Genomic DNA, 18,281 nt, shown 5'->3' with positions numbered 1-18,281 from the left:
TGACTGCTGTTGAAAATAAAAAAATCTGATTTAAAACATGACTTAATCCTTTCACAACTTAATCATGAATGGGGATCTAGAAATTCTTGACATCCTAGAAATGGGTAACTAATCACTTTTGTCCATCCATTGAAGCAACAATTTGTGAAATGATAGCTTCACTTTTATTTTGATTTTTATAACAAAGGTTCAGATAAAATTTGATGTGTTGGTCACATCTGCAAAATATATATATATATATATATATATATATATATATATATATATATATATATATATATATATATATATATATATATAAATGATCAAAATAAACTCAAAATTTATGAGCATTTTAGTTTTTTTTTTTTCAAAATATTTGTTTTGTATTTTTATAGGTGTGAAGCTATGTACACCCCAAATTTCAGCTTATATATGCATATAGAGAAAATAAAAGGCAAGTACTTAGATCTGCTCTCAATCATCCGATCAAGATCGTACATCATGATAGCCTTTTGATCTTTTAAAAACTTTAAACATTTTATTTCATAATTTTCGATGTTCATTTTTATTTCACATGTTTTTTAACTATGATATTTGACCTATAGCACATAAAAATAGTGATGGATATTTCAATTTCTAAACATTCTATAAGTTGGTCTAATGAGGGTGGGGAGCTTAAACTTCTCTTAACCCGTCCTAAACCTAGGTAAGGATAAGTAGGCAAACAACGTAAAACTTTGTCACATTTTTTATCATTGATCATAAACTTGTGTTATATGGTCTTATTGAGGGTAGAGAAGTATAGAGAAACATGATTCCTATAGTCAATCCTAAATAATTGAGATAAAGCTTGGAAGATGATCATGATGATAAACATTTTGTAGGTGGGTTCACAACATAAAGGGAAAACCCTATAAAAAATCTACACATCAATTCCATTTGAGATAGATGCACAGCCCCATGACTACTTCACATTGTTGCTGCCAACTGCAAATAGAGACTTACTAGACATGTGTGGCACATCACACATATCTACCGTGAGGCCAATATGGTGGCAGACACTCTCGCTAAAAAAGCCACTGTTTTTTCTGATGCTTCCAATTGGTGCACTAGAACCGCCTGATTGTATTTCCCTCTCCTTACTTCATGATGTTGAGCAAATGCCCAATTGTATGGTTGTAAGTTTATGAGTTGTAATCTTTTTCTATTATCATTTAATGAAAACTGAGTAGGGGGCCATCTACCCCACTGACTTACCCAAAAAAAAAAAAAGCCCTATCAAAATAGGTAGAGCATCACCTCAAAACTCACCGATAATTGCAATATGGTACTAGAAAACCTTCAAAATGAACATCTCGACCTTGACCATTACGGTTGTGGGACAAAAAAACGATTTTAAGTCCTAAAATAATGTATATTGTAACAAATTATCTAGATTGTCCATTTTGCCCTAAAAATAAGTGTTCATTGTTAAGATATGGATGTACATCATTACGAATACATATCAGTATATCTCTTGATATGATTAGGATATGTATTATATTGATATATATCAGTATGGATATGCATCTGTATGGAAACATATCTTTTGATAAGATTAGGTGGTATCTATCCATAACCATTGGTATTTATCTTTAACTATTATTGGTCATATATTTATACGGAGTCTTGTATATTCTTGATTAATCAATCAATCTCTACAGTATTATGAAATAATCTTTCATGGAGGCCTAAGGCCCAAATATATAGAAATACAGTTTCTAACATGGTATCAGAGCATCAGAGCAAAGTCACGATTTGTTTCCAGCTCCTGTTTCTGATTTACTGGTTTTGGTTTACGCTCATGTTTTTTGTTTTCTGTTTTTTGGTGTGTGGGTCTCTTAAATTTTTAGTCTCTCTCCAGCATTCTCTGGGTTCTTTTTGGGGGAGATTTGCAGTAAATTTTGGATCTTGAGGATTGACGTTTGGCTTTGTTTTGGCAGAGAAAACTGTTAATCTCACTTTCTCTCTCTAGAAAAGTTTAATGGCCACTCATTTCTTTGTGCTCCTGCCTCTCTCTCTCTAACGCGCTTAGTTACTCGCTCTCGGATGTTCTTGGAGCCGTCTGTTTCTGAGGTCTACCATTTTTATGTACTGTTTGTCAAGTAATCTGAGCAATCCGAATATTACTACTCGTTTTTGGCAACTTAATATTGTTCAAACTCCAGCTGCTTTGTGTGAGCATCTTGAGTTTGAGTGGGAGTGTTGGGATATGGATATACATCGTTACGGATACATATCAGTATATCTCTTGATAATATTAGAATATGTATCGTACTGATACATATTAGTATGGATATGTATCTGTATGGATACATATTTCTTGATAAGATTAGGTGGTGTCTATCTATAACCATTGGTATTTATCTTTAATTGTTATTGGTCATATATTTATACGGAGTCTTGTATATTCTTCATTAATTAATCAATCTCTACATTCTTATGAAATAATCTTCTAAGGGGGCCTACATCATTACGGATACATATCAGTATATCTCTTGATAAGATTAGGATATGCATTATATGGATACATATCAGTTTCGATATGCATCTGTATGGATACATATCTCTTGATATGATAGGTGGTGTCTATCCATAACCATTGGTATTTATCTTTAACTATTACTAGCCATATATTTATACAGAGTCTTATATATTTTTTATTAATCAATCAAGCTCTGCAATATTATGAAATAATCTTTCATGGGGGTCTAAGGACCAAATATATAGAAATATAGTTGCTCATTCATAGATCTGTAAGGCATATACTATTTTTTCAACTTCAAATTTTAGTCAGTGTTGAAACTGATTTTAGAGCCATCATGAAGATTCTCGAAGCCTAAAGTGCTTTCCAAACGAGGACTCGAGCTAATACAGATTATGGTGTAGTTGTCTTTTAATTAATTTTTTTATATATACAAGTTACGGGGTTTTATTGTTTCAATTGCTTGTGAGGACTTCAAGCATTCAGTCGGCATTTGTCAGTTGCAGACAACATTGAGAAATTACTTTATCATCTTTCCTTTTAACTTTAGAATGATATAAAGGGAAATTATTGCCCCTAGTAATAGGATCTTGATATCCATTTATATTAAGTAGTTAAGAATTGTTTGTATTTTTTATTTTTCTCAAAATACTTCCTAATGCAAATAAAATTTGGGGTTTATTTTTTTATTTTAGATATTTTAAATTTTAGGAATAGGAAGTGTGCTGGGATAAATAGGGTCGTGCCTGAGTTGCTTAGTGGATAGGGTAGTGTGTGAGTTGTTTAGGGGATATGGTTGGTTTTAATATTAGGAAAAGGATTGAGTTGGTTTTAAAGAGGTAAATGTTAATTAGGTTTACTTTAGTTAGTATTAGAGCAAGTAAGATCCAACTATTGAAATGCTACCGAAATCTAATCCTACTATGGATGATCGGCTGGGACAAGTTTTAGAAAATTTGACTAAAGTCATGAAGATGTTCGAACCGAATATCATGAAATGAATGAGCGGTTACAACAGTTATAGGGCTCCATCTATCAAGAAGAGGGTGTTTGTAACCACGTGGATTTGATATCAAATCTCATTGTAAAGACGAATCGAGTGCCCCGACCGACTCGGGCTGTTGATCCAAAATATCAAAATCAAATTTGCAGACCAAATCCACATAGAGCAGACAAAAGTTTCGGTATTCAAGTTAATCTCCCAGAATTTCATGGTCCAGAGTGTCCATCGATTGCATATGGTGCTTCTTTGGAGCTGATCCCGTTCTTGGCTAGCAATAGTCAGTCTAAGCTCGTAATCAATTATTACACTTGGAACAAAGTGGAGAAGATGATGAAGGAAAATTTTCGAGTTCTATAAGCTCGAGGTCGAGTTTCTCCCAACCTCGGGAGAATGATGCATATAAAAATTAGGATTTAGTTTTGTATTTTATATATTTTTAAAATTTTAAGAATAGAAAGTTGGATAAATAGGGTAATGCATGAGTTGTTTAGTGGATAAGGTAGTGCGTGAGTTGTTTTGGGGATATGGTTGGTTTTAATATTAGGTAAAGGATTAAGTTGGTTTTAAAGAGATAAATGTTAATAGGTTAGTTAAGATAAAACTTACTTGACATTGGTTTGATAAGGTAGACATGAATTTGATAAGGGGGGCGTGAATTTTGATTAGGGAGACATGAGTTTTAAGGAGAGAGATAAATGTGTTTTTATTTATTTTATTTATCTTCCAAGTGTATTTAAAGGGAATAGATCACTCTTTGTAAACAGAGATATTTATTTTATTTATCTTCTAAGTGTATTTAAAAGGAAGAGGTCCCTCTTTGTAACCAAAGATTGGAAATAAAATATCTGTCTTGGATGGATTCTCTTGCAATCTTTGAGAGATGGTATATTCTCTCAAATTTTTTTTATATATATTTTTATTTTTCCCTGCATCACTTCCAATTTAGAACTTGGAGTTCTGAACCGATTTCATTATTATGTTACCTATGTTTTGGGTTCAAAACTATAAGTTCTGGTTGGTTTTATCTAAACAAAATATAGTTAAAATAGGCTAGTAACTTGGAGAACTGAACCTAACTTTGGCAATAAATGTTCTTCGATACTCTAAGTTCCAAAGTCCAAAGCCATTTTGTTTCTGTTTTAAGTTAATGGTTGGTTTGGAACTTGGAGTTTCGAATAACATTGCTGGTTAAATTTTTTGTGCTTAGATTATAGTCAAAAGTATTGTGAGGAACTCCAAGTTCTGAGCCTAAAGCTATGGCTGCAATGGGCTGAGTGCCTAGCCTGACCCACTTAGCACACTCTTAAAAAGTAAGGCTTGGGCTACAAAATATGACCCGAGGGCTGGACTAGGGCCAGATAGCCATGGCTTAAGGGTAGGCATGGGCGAGGCTGGGGCATGAGCTTGGGTCAAGGCGGTTCTTTAATTTTTTTCCTTTTTTATTTTTTGCCCACTTGGGGCACCCTGATAGGGCTATGATCGGGCCTGAGCAAAGGCATCTTAGTCTGATAAAGGCTGAGACAAGCCCGGGGTAGGCCGATGGGGACTTGGACCAAGCTAGGGGCCAAGGCTGGCCCGCCCTATTGCCAGCCCTCCCTAGGACAAAGGATAAGAAAGAAGCTGGTTCTGAGAGTATTTTGGAAAATATATATATGAAAAATATATTTATAAAAATAAAAAAATTAAATGATAGGATTATGTTAGGGTACTCACACTATAAAGCATTTTATAATGTGAAAGTATAGAATGTGATCATTTGCTTTTGATACAAGGTGGCCACATTAATCTTGACCATTTGATGTGAAATTGGGTGGCTGCAATTATTCTATTGACCATGTTCAAACTTCAAAAGAAATTTTCTCAAACTTTGTGGCACATCCAAGTTATCAAAGTTCACATCAAATGGTTGTAAGGAATTGTGACCCCCTTGTATCAAAGATAAATGGTCTCATTGTATACAATCACTTTTATAATTGTATTCAATAAATTTTAGATTTTATGTACTTTCGCTTTGTAATACAATATTTTTTTGTAAAAGTATTTTTTGTCATTAGGAGGGGTTACATCATCCACATGTGAAATGACATTACTTACACGATTACTAAATATCGCTAGTGTACTCACTTATGTGTATGATGTCACACACCTCCTAATAACATAAAAACTATGTGGATGATGTCACACACCTCCTAATAACATAAAAACTATGTGAATGATGCCACACACCTCCTAATAACATAAAAACTAGCGTTACTTACACTTATGTATATGATGTCACACTTCTTCTAATGACAAAAAATAGTGTTACTTAAAAATACTTTATGTACAAAACAAGGTCCAAAATTTATTTAGTACAATTATAAAATGCTATATAGTGTAAGCACCCTAACATAACCCTTTTCTAAATATTTTAAAATGGAAAAAGAGTATATAAGGTTGCAACCTTCAAATGTAGAATTAAAGGTGCACCTCAAAAGTCCATCATAAAAGGTTGTTTGGATGTTGGAAAACCCTCTAATTGATCAGCTCGACCTCAAGATCTATGAATATGAAAGGAAAAAAAGATTTCAAGTCCACGAAATATCGTCTCTTGCAATACATTATCTAGACCGTCTATTTTCGAGATTTTCATGTGTTTATAGATCTACTTGATTTGAACTATTTTTAAATTTTAAAATTTTATAATTAAAAATAAAAATAGATTCTCAAGCCATCCTAATAATTTTTTATATCAAAATTATATTTATAATAAAATTTAGAGGTGCGCGTTAATTTGATTGTTTAAAATTGCAACCTTACGCAAACCACACCCTTTAAGAAGTATTTAAGTTAATCTTCCTTTTCCCTTTCATGCGCCACAAGAGATTCGAGAAAACTTCCGCAAGAGCCCCAAAAATTGCCCCTATCAATACCCTATCTAAACCTCCCATTGCAATTGCAATCATTTTTAATGTTGGGTGGCAATGGATCCGGATCCGATCCGGTCCATACCCGCCGGATGTAACCGACACGAGTCTTGGTATGGGTCTAAGTTTTGGAACCGCAGGTAGGGTCTGGGTTCAATAAAAAATTACCCAAATAGTCTTGGATCCAGGTATGGGCCTTGTTATATCCAACTCGACAGGAACTCCGACCAAATTTTTAGTTTACTCAAAGGTCAAAGTCTTAAATCGTTTCTATACTTTTTCGACTTTTTTTAGTTCTCCAAATGGTTAAACCCGATCGTCATTCTCCCTCTTTGCAATTCTCCCTCTCTCAATTTTTTAGTTCTCTAAATGGCTAAACCTCATCGCTATCCTCTTTCTCCGCAATTCTCCCTCTCAATTTCTTAGATGCATAACTCTCTCCTTGGATCTCGAATGTCGCTCTCTCTACACTAACCCCTCAAAAATTTGTTCTTTGTTTTTCACCATAATGAGGATATGAAAATGGACTCGACTAGACTTGGGATCTTACGGGATAGGCCCGGGACCCAACCGGTACGGATATGAGTCCAACTTTTGGACCAACTACATTATTCGGGTCTGACGGTCCCGATCCACGCCGGACCCGTTAACACACCTTTGCCCTTTTACATCCGTGGCCTTCTCTCTTCTAAACCATACTCTCTCTCTCTCTCTCTCCGAACCCACGAACACTGCCGCCTTAAAACCCACCTCGCTCTGTTATTTCGAGTGTTTGTTTATTCTCTCGCTTCTTCGCAGTTAATGGAGGAGGGAGAGTGCATTCTGGATACCTTATTCGAAGAAGAAGGCGATGACGTCCATGATGTCGACATGGTTGATGCGGAAGACCAGAGGCATCTTCAAGAGAAAGATTCTCATGGCGATTACGGTGATGATGTTCATGGTGGTAGCGTCCCTTCAAAACAAGTGCCGGCGAAGAATACTGGTGAGTTGAAAGTAAGGAAGAAGAGGAAGAAGAATAAGAAGAAGAGGAGTAACAGTGGAATTGCAGATATCAACAGGTCAATTCCGTCGAACTCTCTCTCTCTCATTTTGATGCTATTTAGAATTATCTTCGTTCCACTATTTCTATGTTTGTATGTGTTTGTTTGTTTGTGTGGTGATCTCTCTCTATTTTTGTGTACCTTAGGTTGTCTAAAGCTGGTTGTATACTTTCTAGTTTGAATGAAATGTTTTTTCAATTCCTCTCTGTTTCTCTCTCTCTCTTATATTTTGAGGTTTGGACCTACATGTTTGTGAGTCTGTTGCTTTAATTGTGTGTTTTTGGTGCTCGTGTTCATGTGTGCTTGTATCTATTTGCTTGTGATTGCATATGTTGCAATGCTGCTGATGAATACCATTTCATTAAATGGATCGGACTGTGATGACTGATTTATTCAATTGGTTATTGTTCTTCTGGGGTTTTGTGAGAACAATTAGGAATCAGATTAGGTTATGATTCTATTTGACTGGAGCTTATTATTTTTCCCCATCAAGCTGTCTTGTTGTTGGAATTATAAAACAATAGTGTTACCTGTGAAAGATGGTATTTTGGGGTGTTTGAAAAACATGGTGATGGTATTGTAGTTCTTGGGGTGTGAGAAAAAAAGACCCCTTTGATTGAGTTCCCACTGATTAGTTTTAACAAGGAAATGAACTTCTTTTTCTTATCCTCAATTCCTCATGCATAATATTCTTTACTATGGTTATATATGGCAAGTAAAAGATATATTTTCTTGCAAACTAGGGAGAAATCAACTAATGCACCACCAATCATCATCAACTGCATCATTGGGAATGGTTATGGTAGCAATGATGGGTGTGTCTTACTACCGTCACAAGTTTCAAATTTAGTTATCATCTTGGTGGTGATGATGGTGGTGATGGGGGCAGTGATGATGCTTAGTTTTGTAATTATCATTTTGGATTTGGCTTAAAAATTTTATTCAAAGAATGATTGGAATTGGCTTAAAGCTTTTATTGGAAGAATAATTTAGTTTGATGTTCTTATTTCCTGTTAAAATTTAGTGGGATTGCATTGATTCCAAAAGGATTTGATTTCTTCTCCGTGCTGGCTACTCTTTTGTTTGGATTTAGAGGTTGCATTTAGTACTTTTCAGCTAATAGGAATATTGGTTTGGCAGGTTTGTCACGAATACTTGTAGACATTTAGGGGAGAAGAAGTCCTATCTCTTTTGGGAGGCGATTAGTTGTCTTGGGTTGTCAGTTCTTACAGATCTCATCAAAGAGGTAAGGAGCTTCATGATCTCATTCGTGATTTTATATTTTGATGCAGTCCTTTACTGATTCTTTCTTGATGCTTGTTTTTTTTATTTAGTGCTTTTAATTAATATGCAAACGTGGATAGAGAAAGCATTTTGCTGAGTAACATAGGAGACAGATTAATCTTATGTTGACCTCTGGCCTTGAGGCCTTTGAAGATAGTTATGATATTTGTAATTTCATTGCCATGTTCTGTTTGTTGTGGAATGAGGCAGTTCTTTTTGTTTCTTGTATAAGAAGGTAGTGTGTGCAATTATGAATAACTTACCTGACAATGTGGGGGCCCTCACTCCTTAGAATACTTACAGAAAGTATGTCCAGAATGATGCTTGATTACTTACAAAAAGTATGTCCAGAATGATGCTTGATCAACTGTCTCCTGAAAATACTTGCAGAAAGTATTTCCAGAATGATGCTTGATTACTTTGGAAAGTATGTCCAGAATGATGCTTGATCAACTGTCTACTGAAAATTATAGACCTTCAAATATTGCTTCCGAGAACACTAGGGGAATACTCAGAGCTATCATAGGGTTGTCAAGTTTTGTGGGAAAGGTCCACTGTTATTAATTAGGATTGCGACAGTGCCCTACAATTCTCTTGTGAACTGATATCTTGCCTAACCCTAATCTCACCCTCCTACTCCTTTAGCAAGTAGCAATAAACTATCAATCCATATCATTTGGAAACACTTTTGAGTGCCCTGGAATACTGTTTCATTTTGTGGCATTTTAACAACACCACAAAGAATCTGGGATGCTTGGTTTGGATGATGTTTATACCTGAATATATATTATATTTACGGGAGTTGTTATTTGCACCCATGTTTCTGAAGTGTAGAATTAAACCTGATTCATGAATCAAACTTTATTGATTCCCATTGGCCTACTGCTTCCAAAGCCTAACTCTGAGTTACTGTGGGAGACATTTTCCTAGGATACCCAATGGGATTCAGCCTCCATTATGTAACCAGACAAGAGAAGTGTCAGAAAATTATTTCTAGATATTCATTGAGCTACTTGTTGATTGAAAAAAGTAGAACATTTATGGAACAACCTGGAATTCGGATAGTGAAAATTACAACAGGTAGATGATGTTTATAATTGATTGGTTTAGTTGAATACTACCTTCAGTCTCTAGAGCTTTATATCTACTTCACCTTCCGCTCACCATTTCCTTTCCTAAGTACCATATGATCAGAGTATTTGATTTCATACAGCCCTGATAAAAGAACTCCTATACTTAGGAAGGCCATGTGGAGTACTGGAAGCTACATTGAGTAAATAAAAGATTTCTGGAATGCAAATTGCATGTGAGATCTTTAAATAATATTGTGGAAAAATCACGCTTCATCTATTTCCATCATCTTGAATTTTGGACATTTCTGCTGTATGTCTTAAGAAAATCCAGGTGCCATCCAGACCCAAACAGGTATTAATTAGATAGTGTAAAAGCTCTAGGAAATCTATGGAAATGTTGGTGTGGAGGACAACATAGCCAATGTTGCAGTTGAGTAGCTCCTCTGTAATGATGAATATTATGGTCATGGAATACCACCCTATATATTGCAGGGCAGGAGCCTTCCCTAGGTGATAGATGGAGTTTCCTTACCTAGAATATTTACTCACATGGGGGAGTGCCCATCTTTATGAGTGTCGAAGATAGATTTTATTGTACATTCTATGTGTACTGTGTAGATATGTCCTGTGTGTTATTTATTGCCTAGTGAAAAGATATATATATATATATATATATATATATATATATATATATATATATATATATATATATATATATATATATATATATATATATACACACACACACTAATATTTCATTTATTTGTATTACATGATACACTCACTCATAACATGTAAAGAGAGCATTCATGTAGTGCATATGTATGCAGTGGGCAAGATTTTATCTAGTGCCGGATGCTTGGAGCTACATGACTTAGCTCCTTGTTAATCAATTAATGAGAGTGAAGGTTGGTGGAAGGGGGTACATTCTGTCACAGTTCAGTTGACATATTCCAAAGTTCAAACCTGTGCTTGTCTGGGTTGAGAGGGCTGCTTCCTTCCCCTTGTGATGGAAACCCCAGCCACAAATTGCAAATTATTCTCTTGCTGTTGTTGGGGAACTTTAGGTTATCTGCTTGATGATAATGAGGTGCATTACTGCCCTCTATTTTGTTATGGCAAATATGAGTGTTGTTTTACTAGTGTCACAAATTTGTCAACCAATGTGTCCCTGTTGCTGATGACATACTGGTTTGTTCCCATACTTTTGTCTTCCATATCCAAGTGCAGGGGCATGTTTTTGGGGAGTTTCTTAAAAATAATCGTGCAAAGGCAGAAAAGCTTCTATATACCACTTGATTATCCAAACTTAAACTTGGGATGGTTTATGTAGTTATGTATTAATAACAACATGAAAAAAGTATATTGCTAGTGATCATGACCAGCATTCCTGACAAACCTGTTTTGAGCAATGGTCAAAAACTCAGCTCTGCCAGAACTTGGTACCTTCCTGAGCCATCTAACTCGGTATGAGTGCAAAAAGGGAACCTTGTAGGAAAAGAAAATGTAAAAGTACAAAATTTAATGAAGTAAATCAGAAATAATCACGTGACAGTCCAAATAAAAGAAAAAAAAATCCAAGACAATCAACAAATCTGCAAAAGTAACTTATATCGATGATAACCTTCGTATAAGGACCGTCATGTGGCCATTTTTGTTTGGCTTCAAGGCTCTTTGGGCTTCAAAAAGAAAAGCTGATGTAATTGCAAATCTGTAAAATATGAAGACTACCACGTGATTATATTTTACTTTATTGGATTTTGTACTTGCATATTTCTTTGAATACACCAAGTGACTAAACGAGGTACACGATTCTGTGCCTTATACTACCTCGGTGGGAGGCTGAGTAATTCAGCCGAGTTGGATTTGACTTGGCCGAGTTTTTGAGCCCTTGATACATGGTTTCTACCAATCTTTCAAGATCATATTAAACATTAGGAGGTTATATGCTGCAAGGTTATTGGATTCTATAGTACTAGGTTAGGTTACCTAGGTGCGAACTTACCTATCAAAACAAAAGAAAGTAAAAAGGTGGAAAGTAGCGACAAGTATGTATGGAAAACGACGAGGAGGGAAAGAGAAGCCAAAAAAAAGAGCCCTAAGCCAAAAGAACGAGCACGGGCAAGAGATGAAGTCAGGGAGCTTGGTGAATATGAGCGGCTACCGGGGAAATTAATTGACATAAAAGGAAGATGGGGGATGAAAGCTATAACGCTCGGAAGCAAGGCGATTCCGGTATGCCAGCGCCACTATGTGCGACTGAATCAAGGTTATATGCGGGAATGCGAACTCAATGTACTTTGGGTCCGATGCGCCATGTGCCTCAATGCAGTCTTGATGAGGGAGCATCATTACTGTTGTAGTCAATAAAACATTTTAAAATGTTTATAAAATAAAAAAATATCATGAATATGTGATTTATGCGATAGTAGACGTTTTACAACATAAAAAACATATCATGAATATCATGCTAGGGCGTTCCCCGTAAGCGACACATTGTATTAGAACCTAGTATAGTGAGAAATGAGCAAGGGTTACCTAGGGCGTTCCCCAAAAGCAATACGCCGCAGCGCTGCCTGGTTGCGGTGAAAAATAGGCAGTGGTTCTGCTGACATTCTGGATGAGTGCGGGCAAAGAAGCTAGTCCAAGAATAGATGATAAGCTCCTATTAATTAAATTTGTGTTAGGGGAAGTGATAATTAAGGTAATTAGTGCTTATGCACCACAAGAAGAACTTAAGGGTAGAACTAAGAGACAATTTTGGGAGGACATGGATGGAGTAGTCCAAGACATACCAAATGGAGAGAGGACCTTTCCAGGAGGGGACTTAAATGGACATGTAGGGAAGGATAGTAGAGGATATGAAGGGGTACATGGGGGATGTGGGTTTGGTGAAAGAAATGAGATGGGTGAAGCTATTTTAGAGTTTGCTATGTCCTACGACCTAGCAATACCAAACACTTGCTTTAAAAGTGAGATGAATATTTAATAACCAATGAAAATGGATCATGTAAAAAGCCAGATAGACTTCTTCTTAGTTAAGAACATGGATCGACCATATGTAAGGACTGTAAGGTTATCCAAGGAGCGAGTTTGACTACCAAACATAGGCTCGTGATTATGAACGTCTGCATGAAGACATGGAAGAGAAAGGATGAAATTAATAGATGTCCAAGAACTAGGTGGTGGAATTTAAAAATAAAAAAATAGACTTATTTAGGGATAAATTAGTTAAAGAAGGAAAAAGGAACTGTGAACATGAGATCAATGTTATTTCGAATGAAATGACTGACTATATTAAGCGAGTGGCAAAATAAATTCTAGGAGAAACTAGAGGGAAAAGAAATTCCGATAAGAAAACTTGGTGGTAGAGTGATGAGGTTTAGAATGCCACTAGCAAAAAATGATCATGTTTTAAAATTTAATCATGTACTACAAATTATCAAAACTTAGAAGAATATAAAAATGCTAAGAAAAACGCTAAACAAATAATAAGTAAGGCTAAACTTAAGGCATTTGATAATGTATATAGTAAACTAGAAACAAGAAAATGTGAAAAAGATGTGTCAAAATTAGCAAAAATGAGAGAAAAGTGTATGAATCTAGACTGCATTAAGAGTGAGGATCAAAGGGTCTTGGTGAAGGATGAAGAGGTCATCGAATGGTGGAGAGTCTATTTTTCAAAAATTATTAAATGACGAACACAATAGGAACATAGCGGTAAAAGGAACTGTTGGCATAAATGAGAGTGGAGGTCATAGATACGTTCACATGATTAGGATATCAAAAGTAAAAGAAGCTTTGAAAATGATGAAGATAGGAAAGGCTTTAGGACCAGATGGTGTCCCGATATGAAGTGAATGGGGGAGATTGGCATTGACTGGCTGACCAAGTTGTTCAACAAGTTGTTGAGAACAAAGAAAGTGCTAGCTGAGTGAGTCACACTGTGAAGATGTGGGAGAGAGTGATTGAGTGACGACTAAGGCATGAAATGAGTGCATCAGAAAACCAATTTAGTTTTATGTTGATGAAATCAACAACTAAATTTATTTTTCTACTTAGGCAACTGATTGAGAAGTTTAGGGCGAAGGGAAAAAACCTCCATAGGGTCTTTATTGATCTAGAGAAAGCTTATGATAGAGCACCTTGAGATTTGATTTGGCTGGTGGTGGAGAATAAAGGAGTCTCTAGACACTACATCAACTTGGTGAGAGATATGTACGAGGGAGCTCAATTAGTGTGCAAAAAACTAGTGGAGAGACAAGTGAGTTTTCAATAACTGACCCATTACAAGGTGCACTCCTCAAATCTGGTAACCAGGCCACAAATAGGAGGGCTTTGTGAGATACATTAGTAAAAAGCAGGAAGAGGCCCCTTGTGAAGCGTTAAGACATGGCCACTTATCCTTCTCCAATTCAGTGATCTTGAATGGAACTGCTCTTTTTACATTCTATATTTAGAAAAGAGAGTGCGTCCGTAGATGAGTTGAACTTCATGTCTATTCTTGAAGACCATTCTCCTTAGAGCAATTTGCTACTTATTTTGAGAGATTTTCTAATCCCATATATGTTTCCCTTCACGTTCATTTCTTTCTCGCCCATGCTCTCTTTACCAATAAAAAAGTCCTTGGTTTACTTCTTCCTATGAGCCTAACTTGTATGCAAATCCATTTGGCCCTCCCTATAGTTGACCAGCCATAAGAGAAGTGATATACTAACGTGTGTGAGTACATGGCTCTTACCAATGTTATGCAGAAAGTAGAGGGTAACTGTAATGGAGAGCATTACAGCTTGATTGTAGGTTTATTGTGAAAACTTTTACCCCCAAAGTCAAAATGAACTTTGTTTGGTGTATTCTAGCCATGACTTCTTGAAACTGTTAGTTTTGTACCAAATTAGTGATGGGGATGGTGTGGTAGTGGAGGTGGAGCAGGTGTTGAGGTAATGTTGGCCAGGTGGCAGTGGTGGTATTATGGTGGTGGTGGCAGCTGTGGTGCTGTGGTGGTAGCGGTAGTAGAGGTGGTGGCGGAGTGGTGCTGGTGTTAGTGGCAGCATACTGGTGGTGAGGCAGTATTGGTGGTGGTGGAGCAGGTGGTGGCTAGGCAGTTGTGGTGATGTAATGGTGCTGGTGGTTGTAGTGGTGTTGCATTGATGGCAATGGTGATGGTGGTGGTGTTCATGGGTGGGGAGAGAGAGAGAGAGAGAGTTTGTTGCAAAATAATGTGGAGCTCTTTCTGTAAAAAATCAATTTGGGTGCCAATTGCAATTGGGAATTAATTTAAATGAGGTCAAATTGCATGTGACAAATTTTCAAATAGGTCCAAATAACAATTTGGTGTGGAAATCATCAAGTTTTGTTTTTTGACAAGTATTTATATATATTCTAATTACTAGGAACCACTTAAGATTCTAGGTCATCCGATTTCAGAATTTTATATATACAGGTGTAGAATAAGCAGTGATGAGTGCTGGACAGGCTTATTTCTTGGGGCTTTTGGGCTTCCATAGGATATTCTTATGGACAATTGTTGATCTTCTCTATCCATGGGTGGTTGTCATGTTTATATTAGGGGAAGGGTACTTTAAAATCTTGAGGAAAATTGAGTTCTGGCAACGCTTGTAATTAGTTTGTGACTTAGAAGGGCTTAGTTTAAATACCTTTCATTGTTCATAATGAAAATTTTGAGTAATTTTTGGTAAAGTAGAAAATTTGTAATTGAATCTCAGGAAAATTGTAAGAAAAAGGACAAATCTATGTTCTTGTAAATCTATGACAACTCAGATATTCATAGGATGGAATGGGTTCCATTCTACATGAAGATTCATTCTATTCTCATGTTCTCCTTACTACAAGAAAAATACCAAACATACCTCTTTCTATGAATTTCATAACCACATGCTTTTATTTAAGGCAACATTGAAGACTTGATTGATAGAAATTCTATGTTTTTCTCCAGTGCGAGGCAAGGCTCTGGTAGGTAGGGAATTTCCTGAATCTAGATGCATTCTTGTAGCTGTTGCTGTTACTGCTGCTTCAGTGTTTCTGTAGCGGGCTAGTAGCAGTGGCAGTAGTAGTAGTAGTGGTAGTAGTAGTTATTTGGATTAGTAGTAGCAGTGTGCTGTTGTTTATTGTTAGTTTTAAAATGGACTGCAGGTGGATGTAATCCAGGATTGTGGGGGGCAGTTAACGGCTGATGGCGGGCGTCCCCGGACTGGTGGAGGTATACTATGGAACATAATTAAAGCCCGGCATCCAACGGCTTACAAGGAAATAGTGGCAAGAGGAAAAGAGGTTGAGGTATTGTTTACAAACAACCCCCCTCCCCACCCCCCCCCCTTCTCTCTCCTCTCGCTTCTTCTTCTTCTTCTCTCTCTCACTCTCTCAAAGTCTCAATATAAGGGTGCTTGGGTAACTAGAATATACATGTTGCTGCCATAACTTCTTTGAAATATTCCATCTTTTCTATTTTACTGCTCATATGCTTTCTCAAACCTCATGATTTGCGAAGGTAAACTTTGGTATGGATCGGGGCTTCCAGTGCTTACAAAGCTGTTCTCTTGTCCTTGAAGCATAAATGAATAAAGGTCATATGTCTGGCTGGTTGACTTTTTCCAGCGAGTTGCACCCGTCAGATGGAGTCTGGCATTCAAAAAATGTCACATAATTGCCATTCACATTCGTATGCAAAAAGGCATACGTTCACTCTTAACACTTATGCACACCACTCATACAGAACAAGTACAGTGCTTGTGTGTTTGCTTAAGTTCATGGTTGCATGCACAGAGTGAGTGACTGTGTATGTGTGTGTATGTGTGTGAGAGAGAGTTTCTTCGAAAACCATGCTTGAACCAGAAATTCAGAGGGAGATAGGTACATACCAAAGTAATTCTTCTTTTTATCTTGCAGAAGCAATTCCGGCATCAAGGTAACAATCGACTGGCAACTAAGGTGATTAATGAACCCATAAAGAGCGATACCCAAATTCCTGATAAAGGATCACCTGGCAAAGTCATGCAGGGATCTTCTAAGTGTGATGAAGTTCAGCCTATATTGACCACGGGGTGTGAGTCCCAAGAGAGACATAAATCTGTCTGGGAGAGGATACGTGTACCAGTGAGTTACGATGACCTCTTAGATGGTGAAAATGAAGCAGGTTTTTGATGTTTGAAGCAGCAAAAGAAAACCCTATGTTTAGAAGAAAGTGAGCAGTTCTAAATGTTTTAATTCATGTTCTTTATCTACAAGCAGGAGAGCAGTTCGATGCGTTAATGCATGTTCCTTGTCTACCGGAGAGAGAGAGAGAGAGAGAGAGAGAGAGAGAGAGATTCTTATGGTTATTCTTGACAAAGAGGAAGGTTCTGACAATGTTGTTTTCACACAATTTTGTAGTTATTCAAGTGCACCATTTTAGTGGGATGTACTCCTATTGAATGGGAGTTTTTCTGGCGTAAGGCCTCTGAAATGTGATGAATTTGAGCTAATGGTAAGTGGATATTCCTCCTTAAGGTATTTGTCTTCCCTGAAGCAAGTCTTCCACACCGAGTATTGTTGTATTCACCGTCATTATTTTCTTTTCTTTTGTTTTATTTTATTTTATTTTTTGTACATTATAGTTTTGGCTGCTATTACCTTTCCTTGGAAAGAGCCTTCGTCCCATGTGCAAACTGTGAAATGTTGGAGTTGCTTTCTTTCTTTGGGTCTTTTGATTGATTTCGCCAGGGAGAGCTTAAACCTAGACATCTCTCACTACAAACTGGGCATCTCACTGTTAGGCTTAGATGCTTGGCTGAAAAAATACTGAAGGTCGGTTGTCTGATAGAAACAACTATCTCCTCAACTTGCATTGTCTTTTGTGACCATCATGTTTATGAAGATACATTTCTCTCCTGCACATAGAGAAAGAGAGAAAGCAAACAAGGAGATCATAGTTTTATCTAGCCAAACAAAAAGAAAGAACTCATAGTTTTGAAATGTTTTTGTGATTTTGGGACTTGCAGGCCGTGTATTCATAAGAAGTGCAATCTCAGTCCTTACACCTTTTAAGTGGTTTTGAGCTGATATCTAAAGATGTGCAAGATGCATCTCCGCATTCTGCATTCTACTTGTCTTGACCAAACCGGTCTATGTCCGAAAATTGGTGCCGAAACTGCATTTTTTCAATGAGAGAGGGTGGGTTGAGAGAGAGAGAGGGTGGGTGGAGAGAGAAAGAGAGGGTGGGTACAGAGAGAGATAGAGGGCTGATAGAGATATTTGATGAGTACGGCAGAAGGGAAGGGAAGGATAGTTTAATCTTTAAAACATTTATTTTTTGTCTTGATAAAAGTGAGAAAAAACAGTAATTGAATTATGAGTGTGATACTAAAAATATTGAGGGTAGAATGTCTACGAATTCATTTTGGACGGAGTAGTCATAATTTTTTCTATTTTTTTAATATTTCATATTCTAAAGTCGTACTTTCAAGATAA

General features: G+C 36.6%; 1 protein-coding gene across 2 annotated transcripts; it reads left to right on the top strand.

Annotated features, from left to right (window-relative positions):
* Window positions 1-7,034: 7,034 nt before the first annotated feature.
* On the top strand, window positions 7,035-17,339 carry LOC18443668 (phosphorylated adapter RNA export-like protein). Of its 2 annotated transcripts, XM_088867426.1 has the most exons (5): window positions 7,045-7,476; window positions 8,599-8,704; window positions 15,969-16,112; window positions 16,722-17,016; window positions 17,205-17,339. In XM_088867426.1, exons 1-4 carry the CDS (start codon window positions 7,217-7,219, stop codon window positions 16,974-16,976), a joined length of 765 nt encoding a protein of 254 aa, XP_088723552.1. In that variant the 5' UTR covers window positions 7,045-7,216; the 3' UTR covers window positions 16,977-17,016; window positions 17,205-17,339. The 2 variants fall into 2 exon arrangements, with proteins under 2 accessions (XP_006853912.1, XP_088723552.1); XM_006853850.4 differs by having other exon boundaries at window positions 7,035-7,476; window positions 16,722-17,339.
* Window positions 17,340-18,281: the final 942 nt, after the last annotated feature.

Source organism: Amborella trichopoda, chromosome 5 (assembly GCF_054954075.1).
Source record: "Amborella trichopoda isolate Santa Cruz 75 chromosome 5, AtrichopodaSantaCruz75HAP2 v2.0, whole genome shotgun sequence".
Lineage (NCBI taxonomy): Eukaryota > Viridiplantae > Streptophyta > Magnoliopsida > Amborellales > Amborellaceae > Amborella > Amborella trichopoda.
The sequence above is the reverse complement of the archived record's forward strand: the minus strand, read 5'-3'. Positions and strand labels throughout refer to the sequence as shown.

Excerpts from the sequence above, each read along its gene's own strand:
- LOC18443668 (XM_006853850.4), top strand. The coding sequence starts at position 7,217 with ATGGAGGAGGGAGAGTGCATTCTGGATACCTTATTCGAAGAAGAAGGC. Across the intron at positions 7,477-8,598 it reads GGAATTGCAGATATCAACAG|GTTTGTCACGAATACTTGTA; the intron begins GTCAATTCCGTC and ends TTGGTTTGGCAG. Across the intron at positions 8,705-15,968 it reads TTACAGATCTCATCAAAGAG|GTGGATGTAATCCAGGATTG; the intron begins GTAAGGAGCTTC and ends AATGGACTGCAG.